General features: G+C 35.7%; 1 protein-coding gene across 8 annotated transcripts in view; it reads left to right on the top strand.

Moving 5' to 3' along the window:
* ptprt (protein tyrosine phosphatase receptor type T) overlaps positions 1 to 15,608 on the top strand; it is a 336,999-nt gene that overhangs the window by 164,467 nt on the left and 156,924 nt on the right. For all 8 annotated transcript variants that reach the window (XM_080890788.1, XM_080890791.1, XM_080890787.1 and 5 more), the window contains exon 11: positions 1,980 to 2,089. In XM_080890788.1, coding sequence (XP_080746914.1) covers positions 1,980 to 2,089 — 110 coding nt within the window. The remainder of the gene's footprint in view (positions 1 to 1,979; positions 2,090 to 15,608) is intronic.

Raw genomic sequence — 15,608 nt, 5'->3', positions numbered from 1 at the left:
TGTCTTTGTACACAAGTAGTCCTGTCTGCGCTTTCCTGTACAGACAGGATCCTCATTGCTCAGTATCTTTTGACCCCACAGTTTATAATTTGATTAACAACCTTTTACACCGATAACCATTCACTTCACTCCAACTCATTGGATTTGAAATGCAGTGTACTCAAGCTGTTCGGAAACACAGTTTTTATTTTTCAAAAAAAAAAACTGCAGTCCATAATAAAATATTTGTGATCAGTGATCAGATTTAGTCCATCAGTTATTCAAATATTCCATTGGCAGAATTTCTTAATTCACAACACAATCATTAAACAGTTTTGATTAATTAAAAACTAAAGCATTGAGGACATTGCTTTATAATAGACTAACAGATAGTAAAGTAATTCACCTTGAGATTAATAAATCCAGAAGAAATCACATCTTCTGAGCAAGTGTCAATACAGTCAACTGATCTTAGTTGAACTTAAGGGTTGAAAGTAAAGATGTGTTCATCACAATCAAAGAACAGGATGGATACCAAATGTCTGGAAGAAGAGATCATTTACTGTAAAATATCCTTAAATGATAAATACACAAAATGCGCGTCTTGCTGAACTTTGAATCAAATCATTAACACAGATAAAAGTTTCTCCCTTACTAGAGACAGTTGGTCCATTGACATTGAATTGGTAATTGACTTTGTAAGCTAATAAAATTTTATGTTTGAGGCTTTTCATTCCAGTGAGTTTGATTTGGATGTAGCGTTCCCAGCAGTGAGCCAGAAAATCTGCCCATAGCCCAAGAAAATCTCAGTGGCTGCTGTCTTTTTTTTAATCTCAGCAGTTGTTCCATTATTCACTGACTACAGGGTGCTTCAAGATGTATCTCTACATGACATTATTACAGCTTGTCTGTCTCCCATTCATCTTAGGATGACACTGGGTTCATTTTACAAATTACCGCTGAGCTGCACAATAATATGGCAATACCTAAAAGTCGTAGGTTGTCGTTAAACTTTCAATATGCGTAGTTGATGTTGAACTGCTAATTAAGACACATTTCTCAGGAAATCACATTACGTATGACGTTATGTCCTCATTTTCATGTGATAAAATATCAATATCCGCTGGACGAGACTATATCTATGTTAAAAGAATAATTCTTTTAAAATAAGAATTCTTTTAACATAGACTGGTATTGCTGCATGTCAGCAAAATATTTCATTCTTTCACACTATAAGAAATATTGTGAAATATCCTATCATACCTAATAGTTGCAAATGTCCTCCATTTATCAAGTTTTCCAGATCAAACAGTGTTTCTCACACTGCCTCAAAGGGAGAAAAAAGCCTATAATTAAATTTCAGGTAATTGAATATTTTTACCTTCTGAGACATTTGAAACTTTTGGACTCAAGAAATTTAATTAAATCATGAGAAGCTGAACTGTAATTTAGTGTAATTTAATATACCTCTCTTTACTTCTGATTCTGATTCCATAGTTCTTTTTACTCCCTCCCTTTAATATTTAGAGTCACTGAACCCGAGATGTGCTATTTAGTTATTACATTGCACATCGGCCTTTTTGCTTATGTCTATCTCAATTTGTGTTTTTCAACTGGTACTCTGTATTCGAGTGCTAACTGCTCTTTTGGGGATTATTAGAAATGGACTCAATGATTGTGTGGATTCATTTTCTGGAAAGTTGACTTTCTTTACAACCTAAGACATTTTAGTGAGATTGACAATTAGATGGTAATGTCAGAAAACAATGAACATTTTTATTTTATTGTAATATTGTAATATAATTACTATAAATACATTTCATACTTCTAAAATAGTTTATAATCTCTGCTGTAATACCTATACTTTATTAATACTTTTGTCACATACATATGTTTGTGAACCAGTTATTTGAATATAATTTTATGTACATTCTTCAGATATGAGTACATATTTGTGTTGTAATGTATTATTATACTTTATGTACTTGGTGTCTTTTCAGTTCCTGGATCAGTGCCTATGGAATCTCTGCAGAATACGCCATATGAAGAAAAGATCTTCATGCAGTGGAAAGCTCCCAACGAGACCAATGGAATCATCAAATTGTATGAGGTCAGTGAAAGACTTCAAAGAACATCAATGGGAGTTATAAAAATGAGCAGATGCACGGGTAGATAGATTGAAGGAAGGACGAAAGCAAGGGAGGGAGGAAGGAAACATCCAGTTGCTTACAAAACATCAAACACAAAAAATAACAAATACAGATGTAATTGGGCACACCACAGTAATATTGTAACAGAATTATGGAAAGGTGAAAAACTTGTAGTGATGTAACCGTTTCAAATTATTCTAACCACTGTGCATAGTGTATACTGAAGTACAAGGTACTGCACAAAAGTACCCCAAAAGAAGAGTAAATGTGTAGGGATCAGTGGCTTAGTGCTGGTTTGCAGAGTCCTGCTGAAATACCACTATATGTCTTTCCCTGTCTCCTATATTAAGATGCTTTAATGATTAAACGTATGAAACACAGCAATTAGTAAAAAAGCAATTCTTTTTTTTAATGCATGACAACATTTTCTAGAGTATCGGATCTTTACAAAAATCATGCAGGCACGTTCTGAGTCTGTGGTTGTGCTTTTGTGTTTTATAGTGACAGAGGGGTGCATGATTGTGCATTAGGCAAACTTGTCAGTACGTATTTGTTCATTTGCCTTTAAACTTATATGAACTTCAGTGACACTCCAGTCTAAATACAAAGGGTTTAATGTGATATCAGCCCACCTTTTGCAGCTATAGAAGCTTCAACCTTTCTGGGGAGGCTTTCCACAAAGTTAAGGAGTATGTTTATGGAAATTTTTGACCATTCTTCCAGAAGCGCATTTGTGAGGTCAGACACTGATGTCGGACAAGATGGCCTGGCTCACAGTCTCTGCTCTGTTGGGTTGAGGTCAGGACTCTGTGCAGTGCCCTCTCCACCAAATTTTATACTTGTCACAATACAGTCAAACAAGTACCATTCTCCTGGCATTTAGTTCCACTTTGTCGTAATCCCAGCAGTTTATGTAGTTTTGAAAATCAAGCGTCTAAAGCCTAGGTGCCTGTTATTGTTTTATAAACACGCTGGAGCCTTAAATGTCAGGATACTGATAAATGAAATGACTTAAATGTAAGATACCTAAATTATATACATATAAAGAAAAATCAATCCTCATTATGCTTTCTAAGATGTTTGTTAAATTTGCCAAATTCAGCCTGTAGCACATTGACGCTTGCTAACAGGCACAACATTCAAGAGCTTTTACTCCCTAAATGGATATCTTTCTGGAATTAAACCACTGAATTGTGACTTCTGTAAAGCAGAGGGTTGCAAGCATGATCCCAGTTTGAGTCTGATCTTGTGTCTCATTTCACCTTGGCTGACCTTTTTTGCAGCTTTCTCTCTTACTATAGCTACAGAAACAATATTTGACTTGTTTGTTTCGGACCGAGATAGATAGAGAATGTGGTTTAAGGAAAGAGAGGAACTCTTTAAAACACATTAATTTGTAAAACTAATTAGATGCATGATGTTTAACGATATGAAATAAGACAAGTTAAGATGAACTGAGAATGAAATATATAATATATATATATATATATAATATAAAAAATGATGTTCAGATTAATGTGGTGTTTAACTGAGGCACTCTTCACAATGCAGCTACAGCTGATTCAGATTTGTCACTCGTGGCATCCCATTTCTATCTGTCTGAGACTGGCTTGTTGTGATGGGTTTATTTCAGTGCTTGTTTTGTGTTGTGTTGTATATACTAATTCCACCAAAAGGAAAGTATAAACACTTGGGCAATAAGCCCCATCTCATACTGCATCTCAGAGTTTGTGGATGGGGTTGAAGTCCCTAAACGAGGGCTTGAAACCAGTCTAGAAAATGTTGTTTTCTGTAGCATTACGATTCTCTTCATTTGTACTAAGGGGCTATCCCAAACCAAGGAACACCGCCCCAAAGGAGGCTGTCATTATGCTTTTGGACCCACGTGCATACAGTGTATACTGTATGTACGTTTGTACATAAGAATGTATATTATCCATTAAACCGTTGTCTTCAGCTGGATTGGGCTGGAGTATATACCAGCTAAGATGGGGCGAGAAAAGCGATATACCCTAGATAGGTTACTTATCACAGGTCTAACACAAACAACCATTCACAACCCACATTCACACATTTTGGCTTCTGGACTTTTGTAGCCAATTTCAAATCACCAGTTTAACTAATATTAATGTCTTTGGACTGTGGGAGGAAGCTGGTGTACCTGGAACGTTCTAACTCCGCAAATGGATTCAAAACCAGGACTTTATTGCTACAAGGCAATGGTACTAACCATCACACCTGTGCCTTGTGCATTCTTCTGCTCCCAAGTGCCATATAGGAGAAAAAAATGCAATAATTAAAAAAAACCTTTTTAGCCGGATGTCTTGTTTGTTTTTCATTCATATGGTCTTATTTTTAAAACTAGGTGATACAGGGAAACACAAGAACAGTGTTTTCTCTCTAACCACTGACAGTTCATATTTATATCAAATATAGTTTCATCCACGAATAATTGACATATATGACCATAAATTCAGGATTAAATGTAAATTATCATAAAGGGAAAGTAGAAAGTCTAAGTCGCAAGACAAAGTGGGAGAAAGACTTATTCTTTGACAGTCTTTTATACAGTGGTTGGAACTGAGTGAGATAGGTGTGCGTGCGTGTGTGTGTGTGTGTACGTTTATTTGGGTTGAAGTTGAGTCCTCTATCTAATGAATTATTGACCCGTTCTTGGTCTGTTGTCTGCCTCTTATATCACTGCATCAAGGAGCTACCTCACATCAAAACCTGGAAGGGCGCTTGTGTGCGCGTCTGAAAGAGGGAGAGAATGAGCTACCAAGGAAAGAGATGTTGCTTTAAAAAAGACCAACTAGTCTCCACATGTGTGTATTAAGTGTATGAGGCCTTTAAAGTGTATAATCCATAAACTGTGAATAAAGGATAGATGTAACGACTGTTACATAGCCCGCCAATTAGTGAAGGTCCACATTTAAATGACTGATCCACGTGTGTTCAGACCGTCAGTCTTTTAAAAATATATATTTAGAAGAGATGTGGGATAATACTGACTGAGAAACTGAGAAAAGTATAGCCTGACTTATTGTCTCCTTAACTATAATTAATAACGACTATAAATCCATCAGAAAAGGTAGTTATTTCATCCATAAATCTAGTAACCAGGAGCTTTGTTCTGCCACAGACAACAACACTGGCTTTTGTCTTTATAACCTATACAGAATTTATTTTCACAGATAGTTACAATTTTTTTTCACTAAAAAAGGTAGAATATTTGCTGTGCAAGTTAGAAAGTCATCTTTCAAGCTGCATCCGGAACAGCTTAATTTTTGTAGTTAGTTGTAAAATCTGTAAATATTAAGCACACACTAAACAGATGTTACAGTTATAAAGCTGGGTTGCTGTAGGTTAGATTAGTAACTAACGTATTGTATATTTTAGCTGTAGATTATTCCTCTTGTCTTGCAGATTTACACATCTTGTAACACAGAAGGCAAATCTTATTTTGAGAGCATCTTCCAAAGATATAATTATCCCTATTTTCTCTCAAACCCCTTATATTTACTACCATCAATCTCCAGTCTCTTCTCTCATTCTACACCTCTAAAAGACCCCTTAGTACCATGTCTGACACTTCCATTAGACCTCAACCCAGAGCCTGAAAAAACAAAACAAAACAAAAATGTCCTCAGTCTATGAACCTCCTTGGGACCATCATCAGTTTCACCTTGTTTGATATTAATGAAATCAACACCAATCTAAGCTCTCTGCCCTCTCTGCCTGGTAGAGGCGGCACGACTCAGCATCATCTGTTAAACATATCAGAGCCTCAACATAATGCGCTGCTATTAGAGATAATTACTATAATTGCAGCTATTGACAGGATTAAAGGCATCATCTGCAACATCTAAAGGGCCTCTTGTTGTGTCCTATTCTGTTCTGTTGTCTCTTGTGTGTTCCTTTTTTCCCCTCTGCGTCCTTTTCAGGATAGAAACCAGATGAATTACACCTAGGACAAAGAGGGGATTGAGGAGTATGGAGAAAAACTGGGGGGTGGGCTCAGGGTAGCTTTGTGGAGGTGGGAAATGGTGCAGAGAGATAAGGAGAATGGGAAGAAGGAAGGCAGAAGTGTGAGAGAGAGATAAAGCATTCAGTGAGCAAGTTGAAATCTGACCAGAAGACATAGTTCTTACCATACAGCAAGATTACAGAAATTAATCAGTGTGCAAATATGATCACTCCATCTCTTGTATCTATTACCGTAATTGCAGCTAATTACAGGATTAAAGGACACATCTGGGTAAGATCTAAAGGGATCCCCCACTCCTCCCCCACTCTCTCTGGTGCTCCATTCATTTGAGAAAATGAGAATAATGTCTGGAGAAAAAGGGATGCAAAAAGAAGTGTAATGTTTGGTTGCAGGTGAGGTAGGAAAGGCAAAAATGAAACAGCATATAATTTATTAATATATATTGCTCAAAAAAAGAGAAGATGACATACAATCAAGTGAAAAAAAAGTTTTTACAGGATTAATTCAAAAACCCTTAAAAAACTCTGTACACCCTGTGATTCAGTAGCTTATAGAACCATCTTCCTCTTTAGCAGCAATAACCAACTAAGAAGTAGTTGGTGTGAGGTACTTTTTAATAAAGGTTGTTGTTGTTGCTAATCATTTTATCAAATGCATTTGATTACCAGCAATTGGCTGCAATCATCATCAGTAAAGATGTACATAGTTTTTCACAGGACTACAAAAAGTCCTAATACAAGGTATTATCCTAATCTTCTTAGATTAGTATGGTGCATTTAATTAGCTCTTAATCTGACTATGGTGCTTGTATTAGCTGATATTTATCCCCAGTAAGAGTACAAATTTTCATCAGTCTTTCCAACCATCCCCATGCACTAAGCACAAGAAAAATCCAGTTAATTGCTTATATGTAACCTCCTTTTTTCTAAAATAAAAAAATCAATAAGCAATTTTTGAGCAAGTCGTTTATTTAAGGTCTTTTCTTCTCCTCCTTGGAAGTTTACAGTGAGTTCAAAGCTGAAATATTTATTTTATTTTATTTTTTAACATTAATATTCTGGAATTTGCATGGTAAATTTTAATTGGTACTCAGTTTGGTCGGTAGATGTCAGGCAGTTAGATTTTTTTCTGCAATTAGGTTAAATGTTGGAGTCGTGAATATTGGCTTAAAACTGTTAATTTGAGAACTCTTGATGGATTTTTATTTTTAATGTTCTGCTGGGCATGGAAAAGGCCAACTTAAATACCTTTGAAAAAGAAAGCCAGTGAACAACTAAAGGCTTCCACTGGTTTATATGAATTTATATTTTCCCTGCAACTTTACCAGGCCTCTGTGAGACCTCAGATAATACACAGTTATTGATGGTTACTGAACTGAGCAGAGGTGCACTCAAAAACACACTTGCACACACACAGATCATGGCCCTGTCAATCCCTTCTTTGATTGCCTCATCAGACCATTCAAGCATCACTGGTCCTCTCTGCTAGTCCTCACCTCCCTGCTGGTCTCTGCAGAGTTATTTCTGAACCCCTGCTTGTTAAACAGATGCTGGTGCTAACATTGATTAGAATCAAGCAGAGTAGCAAATCATGGTTTGACCAACTAGCAAGTGAGAGCATTTTATATTTAGGTCTAATATGAAATGGAATATATATATATTCCATCAGTAGTGAAGAAACAGTTTGTGTTTCAGAATTATAACCTCCTAGAAAATGCTTCAGGTATATGGATAATAAAAGTTAATATGGTTCCATTTCATTTTCTTAAAATTAATGTCAAGCATTAATTGAAAAGCTACTAATTAATAAATTTAATTAGTCCTTAACAGCAGAAACTGTAGATCAGAAATCAGTCATTATGCATTCTTTTAAAGGCAACAATAACTGTATCATGACTGCCCAACTCCATGCAATGATGCATTTCAGGTCTGACCCACATTCCCAAAATCCATCTGCAAGATTGGGGTAAGAATATGAGTGTTTCCTGACAAACCTCTGAGTTGTTTAATCCAACACACCGAAGAAATTGGTGACTAGTATGGTATGTAGTTATTCTTGTCTGGTCCTGTGTGCAAATAACTTTACCTTCCAACTCTCTGCGGATAGAGGTTTTAATCAATCACAGAAATAAATACTGGCAACCAGTCTGGCATTTAATTCAGTTAGTTACTCTGTTCCAAGCTGTGGATTTCTCTAGATACAGCTGACCATGTAGTACAGTAACATTCTCTCCCCATATTGCTGTTTTCTGAACAAAGAAATGATTCCTTCTCATTAGGAGAACATCAGTTGCATAGCATAATCTTGGTATTCGTTCTCTCTACTATTTACTGAGGAACAGAAGTGGCTCACCTCACCTACATAACCTCAAAATTCTAATGGTGCAAGCAAGGTTATTATCGCATGATTGAAATTGAAAACTAATACTTGAGCCATGCTATAGTCATGCTACAGGTTGGGAAAACTAGCTTCTAAAAGAGGCCTTTAATTCCTTTCAGATAATTAATAAACTGATTATTGACCAGTTGATGCCATATCAATAAGTGCATGTAAATTCTCCATTGGTGTTATCCTCCCCAGTATCGCACCAAAGCATGTGACAGATCTGCCACTCCCCTATGATGTCAGTGTTGTGTTTTTTCCTGAAACAAGTTTAAAAAAATGGACGCAATACAAACAATGGATGTAATATACTTAACAATTAAACACATGGCAAAGACCCAAGTCTCCTGTAAAAGTCCAACAAACCCCATGACCTTTAAGTACGGGTTTTATATTAATTCAGCAAACTTTCATGCGTATTGTTGAAGCCACCACCCTCAGTTATTGAAGCGAGAGTGGCCTCCCACTGACCCACCAAAGTCTTCATAGAGGGTATCTACCTGGAGTATCTAATGAGTTATAATAGCTATTTCTGCTTAACGTTAATAATATTCAAAGCAGCCTATAAATGAATTCAAGAAAGAAATGAGTGTTCTGACATAAATGACTAAATTCTGAAAAGCATATACAAAATTACAGATTTTGTATAAGAAATACAAAAGCAAAAATCTGTTCCTTTTGCAGCAAAATTCATTGAAGTCATAGTTGCCTAGTAATTCTAGACTTTGAGTTATGACTTATGCCATAGAGCATTTAATATAGGAGATGAAAAGACAGGTTAAGGGAAACTGTTCACACACATAAATGCCCCAGGGCTGCCTTGCATTCTTCTTTTTTCCACACGATCTGAAGTATTTCAGAAGGCGAGAAGTATGGGAAGGAAGGGAGAAAGAAAAATGACAAATAAATTGAACAAGCATGCAGATCTTTAATTCTCCCCCCCCCAACTTTCACAGTGTAAACAGAGCCAGAATCAAGACATAAATGCTAAAGAAGCAATCTCATCTAAGCCATTAACTTCTATCCATCTTGTGTTTTACCCTTCTCTTTTCTCTCTCTCTCTGTGTATTGTTTTTCTTTTTTGTCAATAATGGGCTATATTTAGTGTAGCTTGAAAGTCCTTAAGCTGATGACCCCATTTACTCTGTCACACTGCCTGTCTGGCCTGTAGGGGTATGGCCTAGTATCACTTACACCTTTGTCAGTCTATGTGCCCTTCACTACACTGCATGCAGCCTCTTTTCTTTTGCATGTGTGTGTGTTTGAAATATTTATTATTTTTATGATTTTACTTTATCATGGTGATATCCACACCATAACACTATATTATAAAAACAATTCACTAACAATAGAATCTCTTTTTGATTTTTAACATTTTACAATATGCTACGAGAACATATATCCCAATTTGTCACAGTTTTTCAACTGCATATTCATGCCCTCAAACTTTAACTTTGTCGGTATCTGATTTATCCTGTAAGATAAAGTTATCTCACTAAAAGCTGCCATAAATGTTGCAATGATGGAATCAGACATATCGGTCTGCAACTGAATGGGGTCATCTTTGCAATTAAAAGCAATCTATTTATGATAATAGAGCAATTTACTGTATTATCAGATAAATGTGCTGTCTACATAGACAGAAATGCACATTTAACCATTGTTTTTCTGTCCAGCAACCTTCCTGCACTAACCAGAACACAACCAGCTTGTAGCCACTTGAGTCAAATGCCCTTGAGTTAAGACTCATTCTGACTGATGTCAACATATTGGCAGGTCTTTTTATTTATAGATTAGATAGCAATTATTCGCAAACCTCACTCTCTCTGGGAGTGATTGCAGTTTGCCCAAATCAGACTGACTGTTTGCATCAGTTTGCATTCTGTTGTGCAACCTATGCAATTACTTTGTGATCAAAAGTGATTGTGAGCATGCAACACCCTCAGGCTCTGAGCAAACTTTTAGTCACCACAATATACAAGAATATGAAACAGAACCCCCACAATCACTAAGCCACTGCTTTTATTTTATTTATTTATTTTTTGGTTCATACACGAAGGTTATTGTCCTATAATTACTCATGTGAGTATTTCTACACTAGGTGTGTGTTCGGTGTTGGATTGTTTTTTGGTTGAACTGAGTTAATGTGTGTTTGTTTGGCTAATGTTATCTCAAGATGGTGTTACATGAAATGAGCCCTATAATTGATAGTATTCTCAAAGCATTTAAATTATTTTATTATTATGATATTTCATGTCCCTGTATCAATACAATATCCCCATGCAAAATATTGCAATATTATCCTGTACTATCCATGAAAATAAGCAACTTGAACTTTTGCACTGATAACTAATTCGTATATAACAGCAGTATAGGAGAGTTTTCCGGTTTAACTCTTTTTTTTTTTTTAGTAACTAAAAATCCATGTTTTGTTTATTGAAAGACTTGAGTTTTCACTTTTAGACAAGTGGGTTTTTTTGTTTTGTTTTGTTTTTTAAATTTAAATCTATCTATTCAGGATAGTCAGCATCAGTTTGAACTGCAGTGTTCTGAAGAAGTGCTACATTAAAAATGTAGGGGTCATTGAGCTCCAAAGCCAGTGGAATAATTTTATCATCATGTCAAAACAATATGTCTAGTAAAAAATGAACCAAGAAACTTTAGCATTAAAACTAACTGAGCAAAAAACACATTAACGTCAGGCAACACAGTAAGCCTATCTAAGCGTACCATGCAGGCCTTGTTGCTACACAACTACTCCTTTAATACTTGCACACTTCCAAGATAAATGAAAGTAAATGTCCCAAAACCAAAGTCTAAGTAATTATAAGTAAAACAGTAAACTTTGTTGGAAGTAGAGAAAAACTTTAGATAAAACCAAAAAAAATAAATCCTGTTAGGCTTTGAGTGAGGTTATTGGCAACGCAATGAAGCAATGTTGTGTGCTATTTTCAACTTTGGGGAATTTTTTTTCATGTTTATATGCCCCTAAATAATACAATTACAGGTGTTGGTGATAACGTGTAATTACAATAATTATTATTATTAACCTTTATTTAACCAGGAAAAGTCCCATTGAAATTAAAAACCTCTTTTGCAAGGGAGTCCTGGCCAAGAGGCGACAACACGTTGAAATTACAAAGTTACATACATATTATAAATAACAATTACATTTTAAAAACATTTTTCTCTGGCTCTCTCAATCTGGACTTAAAAGCATTTAATGAAATAAGATCTGCTATCTTCCAGTCTTTTAAGGTTGTCGTGATATACCAGGACTTTTGATAACCAATAAATTTATATTACATTCAATGTTAAAATACTATAAACAATCCACCCACAGCACAGACTGTTTATCATGGCTCTCTTTTTTCCAGCAACTCCACTTGAGCCTCAGCTTATCAACACATTTTATGGCATCAATTATCTGTTGCTGCTGTAACTTCTGTCATACATTGGGAGATGGGTGGATTGGATAGGTTGGATGGGTTGTTGTCCCACAATAGCCTACCCAAGTTAGACAAGAGTCACTGACACGAATGAAGTTAAGCACTATAGACTGTTCATTTTATTACTCTTTTCTTTCTGTTATTTGCTGCCACTCCTCCCCTTTTTGTCTCCTTTCCAAGGATTTAACATGAAAACCCGTAATACTAAACTACTGTGTTCTGTGTTAAAAAATTTTCTTTGCATAATTAAGGATAATTTTAATTGAGCAAAAAACCATTTTAATTGTTTCAACTATATAACAAAAAGATTCAGAAAAAATGTGTTACAACAGAAATAGGTGTGATTCCAAAATTAATTCTGTATATATTTTAATTAATTCAGTTATGTCACACTAAGTTAATTAAAAAGTTGAAAAAAGTAAATTAAGTAAAGTATAATTGAACCTTTTATTTAAAAAAAATATAATATGTTATAGAGAACACAGTTCTTTTTTTTGCACTTTTAAGCTGTCTCAAATGATTTGTGTCAGACTCGCTCCACAATGTTGACCTCAGGGCATTTGCAACCATACCATCTGCTGCCAAACTCTTTGTTCTTCCAATTGATAACAGTGGTTCTTTGGGATCTTGTATTCTCTATGTTTGTATTTTGCATGTTATCACAATAAGATGCTACAGTTTAACATCTTACGATTATAAACAATAAAAAAAATACATCACAAAAATAAATGTGAAATAAAGGAGTATCAGTAAATGTAGATCTATAAAAATGTACTGAAACTGTGAAGTAAGATCACTTTAATCTGTCTCCCTGTAGTCAAAAAGAAGAGGATTATATATTTAGTCGCAGTAATACAAACACACACAGGCATACTGTCTCATACACACACACAGGCCTTGCACAAGGGGGTAATAGTCAGAGAGGATTATCCATCCCCCATCGCTACGCAGGATTAGATGCAACCTTCTAATCTCTCAAGCATTACGACTTCCTGATGTACAGCCAATGAGGGCTCTAGCCAATCACATGCTCCTCAAGAACCCCACAAGTCAACTCAAACCAGCTCCTCAGTTGGCAATTACAAGTGTTTTGGCTCCCGTACTTATGAAAATTTTATTCTCACTTTTTAATATTTTACTTATTTTTTCTCACATATTAGCTCAGCTGTGCACACCTTTGCTATAAATGTAATGTTTTATGAATGTTACTGTAGGCAGTGTTTACTAAAAATTCACAGTGATCACATTTAATAATTTTAACAAAGATAGTCTGTATTTTTAAATTAAGTTCATATTTGGATGGACCTGAACTGCGAGGTGTAACAACCAATAGCTGTCCAAATCTAATGGGGAAATCTAATGGGGAAAATTGCCAGACTTTAGAAGCAGTTGCAAGATAAAGTGACTGATAAATGAATCCAGAATTGAAATTGGTATTTTTGCGTTATATTATACCAGACAGTGTTGTGTAAGACAGTGTACAAGAATTTGCCATGTTGTTGATGTAAATAAATTTGTTAATTTTATCAGACAGTTTGTACTTTTGTAGACCAAATATGGTGACATAGGCTACCACACAGCTATCAGGTGGGCAAAGGACTTACACCTTTGAGTATAGGGCTAAAAGCAGGACGTTTTTTGTGACGCTCTCAGATGCAGAATGGATGGAAGATCTTGCATTTGCTGTTGATGTGACTGCATTAATGAATGAACCACATCCCAAACTGCAACTGTCAAAGGTCTGTTTGCACATGAAATGTAAAGCCTGGTGAAAACATTCATGAGACAGTGGCAGTTTCTTTAAAGCCAAATGTGAGGTCACATTTTTACTGACCTGCCAACACTCAACATGTTAGTTCTCTTTGGATCTAAATTGATATATAAACAAACATTCTCAGTGATGTAATATGCCAAATCCAGACACAGATTCCCTCTCAGTGATGATCATGTCTATTGTACATTTCATTACCTAATTGTAATTACAAGTAGCATTTTATAAAGAGACAAAATTAAAACTGAACAGATTTGAGGTCAGCTTGGAACAACCCAATGTGTCAAAAACATGATTTTAGTTCAGTTTATCCACACACTTAGTTTCTCATGTGACCCCTTGGGGAAATTAATTGCCCTCCTTCGATCCAAAAGAAGAAAAACTAAACTTGAAAAAAAATGATGAGCTTATCACTAGTCTGTTTTTCACAGTTAAACTTCTGGTGTTTAAAAAAAAAAAAAAAGCACAGCACACAACACATTTCACACTTCAGTCATAAATCACTGTCAATCTGTGGTGAATATCGTGTCAGCAAATGATTTTTAATGTAGGAATGAGAGCAGAAAAAGCGTTTGTTGTCTACATTAACATCTAGAGGGAGAGTGCTCGCTCTGTCACTTATCTTATCTCGGCTGGCGGGAAGTTGCTGTGTGGCTGTCAAACAGGCATTAGTGGGATGCCGATTCAGGCCGTTTCCTGTCAAACTGTCACCACTGGCTGATTTTAATGCTCCATCTCTGATTGCTTCTTCTAGAGTGAACAGAATTCTGCTCTTTGATACTTTTGTGGAGCTGGTAGTATTGATTTTCATGTGAACTTTTGGTCGACAAATGAGAGGATAAAAGAACATTTCAAGGCTCTTGTATCCTGTCATGTGTTAAATTATATACTCCCAGAACTTTTCACTCTTGCCTTCTGCCTCTTGACTGATTGAGCAACCCGATTAAGCCATTCAGACCTTTTTAGTGATTAACAGTTCAGGTCATTTAATGTTTTATTTTTGTCTACTGTTTATCTCTCATATAGTTCTCGGTAAGACCTGCTAGATGGAAGATTTATCAAGCTATATTTTGCCCTCAGCTTGGTCTATTCCGCTTATCTTTCTCTCTCTCACTTGTGTTATCAAGAGCCAGTGACAAAAATAGAGATAACACAGCTAGGAAATATTATCGGACTATTGTCTGTAGCTATTTCTATCTCCAGTTAGCTTATCTATTTGGGCACAATTGTAAAATAGGACAAGGAAAACAGCAAGCATCTCACTCCTATTTGTGTTTTTTATTCATGCATACATATTAGGATGTGTTCATCCCTCTGTGTGCAGGCATTCATTTGTGGATTATATAAGTCTTTGAATTTGTACATCTTTGTGTGTGTGTGTGTGTGTGTGTGTGTGTGTGTGTGTGTGTGTGTGTGTGTGTGTGTGTGTGTGTGTGTGTGTGTGTGTATCTTTGTATTAGCATTTGTATTGCTTCTGTGTGTGTAGTGACCCAGAATGTCTTGACAATATAAAGTCATGAGCTGGAGATGAAGGTCCCAAATGAAAACTTCAAAAAGCAGAGATGCTGAATCTTAAAACAATAGGTGCTGCCTAACTCTCAGACTGACGCAGGGTGTGTCAAGTTACACACTAAGGAGACGACGTAAAGAATTTTTTAAAAAAGTGTTAATCTATTACAACCATAGGGAAATCTACTAATTGTTTTCTTGTTATAACTTCACATTGAGAAGGTGTATAGCGTGGAAGAGTTTTTGAAGGCTTTACTATTTCGGCAAACCTCTTTGAATTTTAGAGATCAAACGCCAAGTGTGGGATAGATTTGTTTTTAAACTAAAACATATTTTTTCCTTTCTTCATTCATTCTTAACAGATTTTAAAATTATACTGA

This window comes from Rhamphochromis sp. 'chilingali', assembly GCF_963969265.1.
Source record: "Rhamphochromis sp. 'chilingali' genome assembly, chromosome: 9".
Lineage (NCBI taxonomy): Eukaryota > Metazoa > Chordata > Actinopteri > Cichliformes > Cichlidae > Rhamphochromis > Rhamphochromis sp. 'chilingali'.
This window is presented reverse-complemented; position numbering and strand designations above follow the sequence as displayed.